The sequence below is a fragment of the Carlito syrichta genome, unplaced genomic scaffold (assembly GCF_000164805.1).
Source record: "Carlito syrichta isolate Samal-C Ts95f unplaced genomic scaffold, Tarsius_syrichta-2.0.1 Scaffold309155, whole genome shotgun sequence".
Classification (NCBI taxonomy): domain Eukaryota; kingdom Metazoa; phylum Chordata; class Mammalia; order Primates; family Tarsiidae; genus Carlito; species Carlito syrichta.
The window spans coordinates 373,408-380,385 of NW_007253251.1; the positions used below are offsets into that span (position 1 = coordinate 373,408).

The following is a 6,978-nucleotide window of genomic DNA, read 5'->3' on the forward strand; positions in this document are numbered from 1 at the left end:
CCTCGAGGCCCTCCTCTCTCCTCGCCGCCGGGTCGGTGCCTGGAGCCCCGCGGCCAACTCGGGCGCTTCCTCCTCCCGGGCTCGGCTCCGAGCCCCGCCCCCACAGCCTTCATCCAACCTGTCCTTCTTAATTGTGCCCCATTCTTCTGAAAACCCAGAATAGATCCCGAGACTAAATATAATCCCAACCCGGGATCGATTCCTGGGGCGCTGTCTCCTTTCGGAGCTGGGTCGATCCGTGTGTCTCGGTAACTCCAGGCTGGCCCCCACCTCCCCCGGGGCCTGGGCGCCAGGTCGCCGGCGTCTGCCCTCCACGTGATTTGGTGGCATTTCCTCCTCTCCCCCCGCCCCCTTCCGCTCGCCCGCCCGCCAGGACTGCAAGCTCCTTGAAGGCAGACACCGCGTTTGACCTCTCCTTGCTCCCACGCCCACCCCATCTTCCGGCCAACAGTGAAGTTATAAATGCCGGTTGGCTGGCCTTGTGCTCAGGTGCTTTGCTACTGACCTCCACCAGTCTCTGATTTATGAAGACTGGGAATGGAGCTTCCAGGTCTCTCAACTTGTTTAAAAAAAAAAAAAAAAAAGGCAAAATAGAGACACCAAGAGGCTAAGGGAGCAGCTCTCTTGTGGGGCTTCTGTGTAGCTGCACCTCTCAAAGGATGTCTATATTGCCCCTTCTTTAATGCACACCCAGAGGGGGACAGGGTCCTCCTGGAAGAGGGACCTGGGGGAGGACAGACATCCACCTGGGACTGGGATGAGGTGGGCTTCACTGGGTTGTTGAGCACAACAGGGTGGGCCTGGCCTCAGTTGTGGTCAGGTCTCTCCTCATTTACCTGTTTTCCAAGATCAAAGTCCTGCAAAAAATTAAAATAGCTTGGAATAATCAAATTCCAGCAAATGATGGAAGATTTGGGAGCTGCTCTATATGTAACCTTTTGCTATGTCTTATAGATTCATTTCTACCCATTATCAGACTTTTGGAATTAAATGGCTTTTACAGGATAGGAAGATACTAGTCCACTTAGCTTCTGTGACTCCTAGTGGGCACTAGAGTATTTAGGAAAGAGGGTAGCAAAACTGACCACTGTTTAATTAGTCATAATTTAAACAAATGAACACCCCTCCTTCATCTCCCCTCCCCCAAATTAGGGAGAGAAGGAGGACTTCACAGGACAAAAAAGAATGGCACAGAAAATGGTCACTCCAACCTCTGGGAACTAGGGACATTACTTGCCTTGGCTTTATTAGAAGGGTCATTGTGGAGGTGGAGAATGACTGTTTTATACAAAATAAATAAATGTGTGTTATGGAGGATGAGGGCATTTCTGTGGTTTGCACCCGTTAAAAGGCCTGAGTCCACTGCAGTAGGGCTCTGCTGGTTACCTCCTTCATAGTGGGAGCAGCAGCTTAGCCAAGCTCCCAGAAAAACCCACTGGACCTGCCCATGAACGTCCCATCCCTCTGTTAGCCACAGCTGCTCTGCCTGGGGAGCCCCTGCAGGTGTGGGAGTGGTTGGGGAAGCAAGGAGAGTAGCTACCCCAAACTCCAGAATCAGCCATAAATTCAGTAAAGACTGTCAACTACCCAGACATGCTCTTTTGGGGCAAAGTCATTGGCAAAAAATACAATACTGTTTCAGCTTCTTTCCTGGAAACAGAAAGGGAGACCTGACCGCCCCCCCCCCCATGTCCTTGGAGTGTATTGGAGGGGCATTTTATCGTGGGAAGTGGATAGAAAGGGCGAGTGACTTTCCCTTTAGGCAAATTTAGTATTACTTCAAAGGCTCCTCAAACCAAAACCAACTGTTCCTCAGAGAGTACACAGCAGGCCACTCATTCATGCGCCAGGAAAGACTAGCCAAGACTGTCAAGGCAGAGAGATTTTGAGGCATCAGGGACTGGTAACAGTGCTCCCTGCCCCTTGGCCTGGGTCCCAGAGCCTTAGATGCACCATGAGGCCGTGGAGAGCTGGGACTGGGCCCTTCCTTGCAGGGTCCACCTCTGTGCCCAGCTCCAGGCGTAGGGACCCCTTGGAAAGTGAGGGTTCTAACCCAGGGGCCTGAGTCTATCGGCCCTAGACCTCAGCCTGCAGATGGGAGACAGAGGCTGTGGGCGGGGAGGCTCGGCGCTCTCGGACCTCAGCAGTGCCCGCAGGACAAAAGCCCTGCCAGCCGGACAGGACACTTACGTGCACACGGTCTTGATGTTCGTCTTGTCGTCCAGGCCCTGCGGGTAGTTGGCCATGCTGTCGCCCAGCTTGAGCAAACAGTCCGAAAAGCCCTTAAAGACTGCATCGCACTTGCCCGCTGCTCTCACGGCCTGCACCAGGTAGGCTGCGGGGAGGAGGGTACACCGGTCAGCAGCGCTGCGACCCCGCCCCGCCGCCCTGCGTCCCGCCCGCGAGCCCCTGACCACACGCGCCTAGCATCGGCCCTCAGTCTGGGCCAGCGCCCCCTCCTCGGGCGCGCCTGTGTTAAGGTGTCGAAGGTGAATGAGAGACCTGGCCAGGAAGGGCTGACCTGCACTAAGCGCCGCGTCTGGGGTACGCTGTCGGCTGTGAGAGCAGGTGTGGGTGAGTTCATTTCTTCTCCCCATCCCTCCCGCGTACCGCTCTAGTTCTTTTTCTGTTTCCCTCGCCCCCTCTTCTCACCTCCCTCATCTCTTTTATTTCTCTTTCTCCTCACTCCCTCCTTCTCCCAACACTTCCCCGGCGAGCCCGGGTACTGGCTCTCGCAATGCGATCTTCCATTTTTGAGGTGGCAGAGGGGGGTCTCGAGAGCAGCGTGCGGGGGCGAGAACGGGTGGGGAAGCGGCCGGGCGTGGGGTCACGCGGCCGAACCCCACGCCACACTGCGCGAAGAAGCTCAGACTCCGTCCTGGGCGCCCAGCAAACACTGCTGTGTGAATGAACGAATAAATATTGTCTCTGGCAGCCGCCAGCAGTCACCGAAATGGATTGTTTCGTTATAGAACCGATTGTCTGCGTGAGGTCTGTGTTCTGGGAACCCTCGCCCCGCCCCACTGGGAAGAGAGCAGCCGGGGCGTCCCAGACCCAGCGGGCAACGAGTGGTCCCGGGCGGCCAGGGCCACAGGCCGGACCGGGTCACGGATGTGTCTGCGCGTGACCCCGGGCCAACTCCGAAGAGGCCGAACCCACGAGCCTCGGGCCCCCTGCCCCCCTCCTCTGTACGCCGCTCAGCTCCCTACACACCCAACACTCCCCCGAAGAGCCTGCCACCGCTCGGGAGGGCCGCGGCCGCCTGGTCCCAGCCCCGGGCTGAGCGCCGAGTCCGCCGCCGCCTGGGGCTCAGGGCCTCCGGCTCGGGGCTGCCTCCGGAGCAGGGGCGGGGGGCGAAGGAGGAGGAAACCCAGGACGCATGGAGGTCCTGGGTCCTGGCCTGGATAGGCCCAACGGCGAGGCATTGGAGGGAGAGCAGACTCCAGGCCGCCGGCGCGCTGCGGGGGCCATTTCTTTTCACTCCGAGGCCGATGGGCCGGGCCGGAGGCTCAGTCCCTGGCGACCCAGAGCACCCTGGCACTAGGAGGGCGCGGGAGAAGCACGGATCTGCGCTGCTGGGGCAGGGAGAAGAAAGGATGCCTTTCGGAATCGAAATCCGCACTGGAGCCCACGGCCTGGGCGCCGGCCGCTTCCCCCGCAGTGTCCTGGCTGCCGCGGCTCGTGTGCGAACGCGTCCCGAGGGGAACAGGCACCTCTCTCCTTCCGTCCCCCACACCCCCCGCGCGGCCGCCGGTCCCCGAGCGCCGGGCCAGACGCTTTGGAGGGAAGGTGACCCAACCCGCAGCAACCTTCCAGCAGAGCCTCTGGCAAAACGCGGCAGGAAGAGCGAGGCGGGCCCTGCGCTTTCTAATCCGGAACGGGAAGCGCTGGGGAAGGGACCAAGGTTAACTTCGACCTCCGCGGGGGCAAATACGTAAACCTTCGTGATCCTCCCGGTTCCCTGCACAAAACATTAAGTACCCTTGCGACTGCAATGAGCAGATCGAACGCTGCTGTGGAATCTTCGGAATCAACGGATTTTTGTTCTACTAGAACTCGTTCAAAAGGAAATAAACTCTACACATCTCTCCAATGCATGTCACAAATGCTGCTTTGAAGCAAAGAAACGAAACAAAATACAGTCCACTCTCCCCTGCTCCCAGCCTCTCTCACCCCTTATCTCCACCCCAAAAACTCTGTGGCGAAAAAGAAGCCCCCGAGATGCACTGACAATTTTCTAAAGAGGGGATTTGGGGCTCGCCGGGGGCGGGGAAGTGCGCTTGTCACGTTATCTTTCCAGGCGCTGCCGGAGAAGACCTTGCACAGCGCGCATGTGTGAGTGTGTGCGTGTGTAAAATAAGAAGTCGTGAACATTCTGTCTTTCGCAACTGTGCCTCCTTGGACTATAGCCTTCTCGAGGAGGCCGGGAGCTTGCGCGAGGGACAGATTTTGCAGGCGCACGCGTCCCAGCAGGTCGCAGTCCCCGTGTCCCTAGCTGTGCGTCCTGAACCCCGCTTGGGGGAGGCTCGGGCGGACGACCCTGGCTCCTTCCCTGTCCTCTGTAGCGTCCCCTTCTTGTGCGGTTTCCTTCCGTTCATTCATTCGTTCAGCCTCTCATTCATTCCAAACTTCCTCCCGCCGCGTCTTCCTTCACGTTCACCACCCTCTCTACCTCCCCGCCCCTCCCCAACCCCCACTTTTCTTGCCGAATGTCAAAGCTTTGGGACAGCTCCCAGCCATGGATTAATAAAGACCGAGGCTCTGGTGCAGGATAAGACAGACCTTCGGGAACAGATACTCTCAATTTCAATTCCACAGCCAACAAATGGTCATTTTCAGGCAGAGGTTAATGTGTTCAAAACGCATCCCTCATGCACAACCACCACCTCTTCTTGATTTTTTTAAACCTCCTCTCAAAGTCAGGTTATTTCCCGCCGGGAAAACAGAACTCTAACCCTTCTCCGATTAAAATCCCGATATTAAGAACGACTGCTGTCTCCTGATCCTAAAAATTCTCAGGCTATTTGCAAAATGCCACATTCACTTATTTCCACCATTGAAAGGATTGGGAATATTCTGTCATTGGAATATTATTTATTTACGGCAACCTTTTGCACTGAGGTCAAAGATGTGAAAGAACCAGATTTAAAGCATGCAGTCATTTCTTAGAATTAAAGAAAAATGCCAATATTCCACATTCACACACTCTAAAATACCTATAGTGCTTTTGCATAAAATTAGTAACTCAAAATCATGTCAGATGCATAAAACTCCACTGCAAAGAATCTATTTTTAATGTCCAGAAAATTCCAAACCCTGTTTCCTCCACAATTCTCCCGAAAAAACATGTTATGCCTCCTCTTTCTTGCCCCAAGCCAATTCCCTGAGGCACCCCCTCCAACATTACAAGAATTTGTCTGCAAAGAATGCTACAGCCTGAACTGATAGGAGGTAACAATTTCCTCCCTCTTCACAAAATGCTTTAAAAGAGTTCTCCCCCCCCCACTCTCATTAATAACCTGCTTCACTTTCACTTTTAGGTCACGTTAATTAATGTTCTGATCCTGCCATCAGCGAAGAACCCCCTTGCATGCATTTTCTTCATTCTGGATGAAAAAATAAAGAACTTTAAAAAGCCCCCTGATAGTGTAACTACGACTCAATGTTCCTTAACATAAAATGGGGACTAATTAAATCCATCCACAATCAACCCCAACAAGCAAAAATAACAAACGCCCCACATGACATATTGCAAACACTTCTTAACCCTTTCCTAGATATGAAATACAGATGCCAATGTGTAAAGTAAGAGATAATCATGCCTAGAAAAGTATGTCATTTGGCAGAATTCACCCTCCTCAGTGGCAAGCATATTAAAATATGTGATCTGGGGGGGTCCCTATCATTCTTGATTTGCCCCCCAGCCAGGTCTGCGGCTCCTGGTGCAAACGCTGCAGCTAGGATCTGGGGGGAGGGGGAGCGGGAGAATGACAAAGTTCTAAATGCAGCAGTCTCAGACCCGGAATATCTTTGCTTTCTGCACATAAACTTTCCAGTCCTGGTTGCCTAGCCATCTTGTTCTTGCATTCACCTTTCGACCCTTCAGAATAATATCTTGCGGTATCGCAGGGGCAGGTGCATTGCCCCAGAGCGCACAAACCCCGTCTAGCCCCAGAAAGGGAAGCAACAATGGATGTGTGCTTTGGGGAAAAAAAGAGGGGGAAAACCCCCATCCAGAAAACGGTCGGCCGCACACATTTCCCGGCGAACGTTTGGAGTCTCTTTCCTTAGGAAAACTGAACCCGGACGCGCGAGTCCCAAGGAGCCGACGCCCCCACCCTCGGGGGTTTGCCGGCTTCTCCGCACCCCGGGGCGACCGCGGGCCCGCGGGTCACCCTCCGCGCCTCGGGCTGGGGCTGGCTGCCTCCCGCCGAGAGCCGGGTTGGGCGGCCACTTACCTATTTGCACCGCGAGGATCAGTGAAATATATCTGCCGTTCAACTTAAGTCCCATCCTACGTTTAGTCAAACCATTTGCGACTGCAGACCTTTAAATAGTTAGTTTAGAGAACGCGGGGGAAAGCCGAAAAATAGGCATTGCCAACAAGTTCCGGGAGCGACGGAGACTTTATGCACCGAGAAGGCAGAGGGAGGAGAGAAAGAGAGGGAGCGAGAAGAGACAGAGAGAGAGAGAGTGAGAGAGAGAGAGAGAGAGAGAGAGAGAGAGAGAGAGAGAGAGAGAGCGAGAGAGAGAGAGAGAGAGAGGCTGAGAGGGGGGAAAAGCCGGGAATGGTTCACTCCATTAGGAGGGGGCGGAGGAAGTACAGCCTCACGCCCACGAGCAGGCCTGACGTGGGGGATGACACGGAGTGATTTTTTTTTTTTAATAAAGGCACCTTGGTAGAGAATCGCCATTTATAGTCATTAGACGCTAGAATTAATCAGATATCTCCAATTAATCCGAACGAAATCTTGCCTC

At 54.6% G+C, this 6,978-nt stretch overlaps 1 protein-coding gene across 2 annotated transcripts in view; it reads right to left on the reverse strand.

The window, feature by feature from the left end:
* NRN1 (neuritin 1) overlaps positions 1-6,978 on the reverse strand; it is a 10,230-nt gene that overhangs the window by 2,407 nt on the left and 845 nt on the right. Inside the window, exons 3-4 of one of the 2 annotated variants that reach the window (XM_021717010.1) lie at positions 6,459-6,547; positions 2,191-2,335 (exon numbers count right to left, since the gene is read on the reverse strand). In XM_021717010.1, coding sequence (XP_021572685.1) covers positions 2,191-2,335; positions 6,459-6,513 — 200 coding nt within the window. In that variant the 5' untranslated portion in view covers positions 6,514-6,547. Of the gene's footprint in view, positions 1-2,190; positions 2,336-6,458; positions 6,721-6,978 lie in introns of those variants that run through there. The other variant, XM_008066861.1, reaches the window with a different exon arrangement.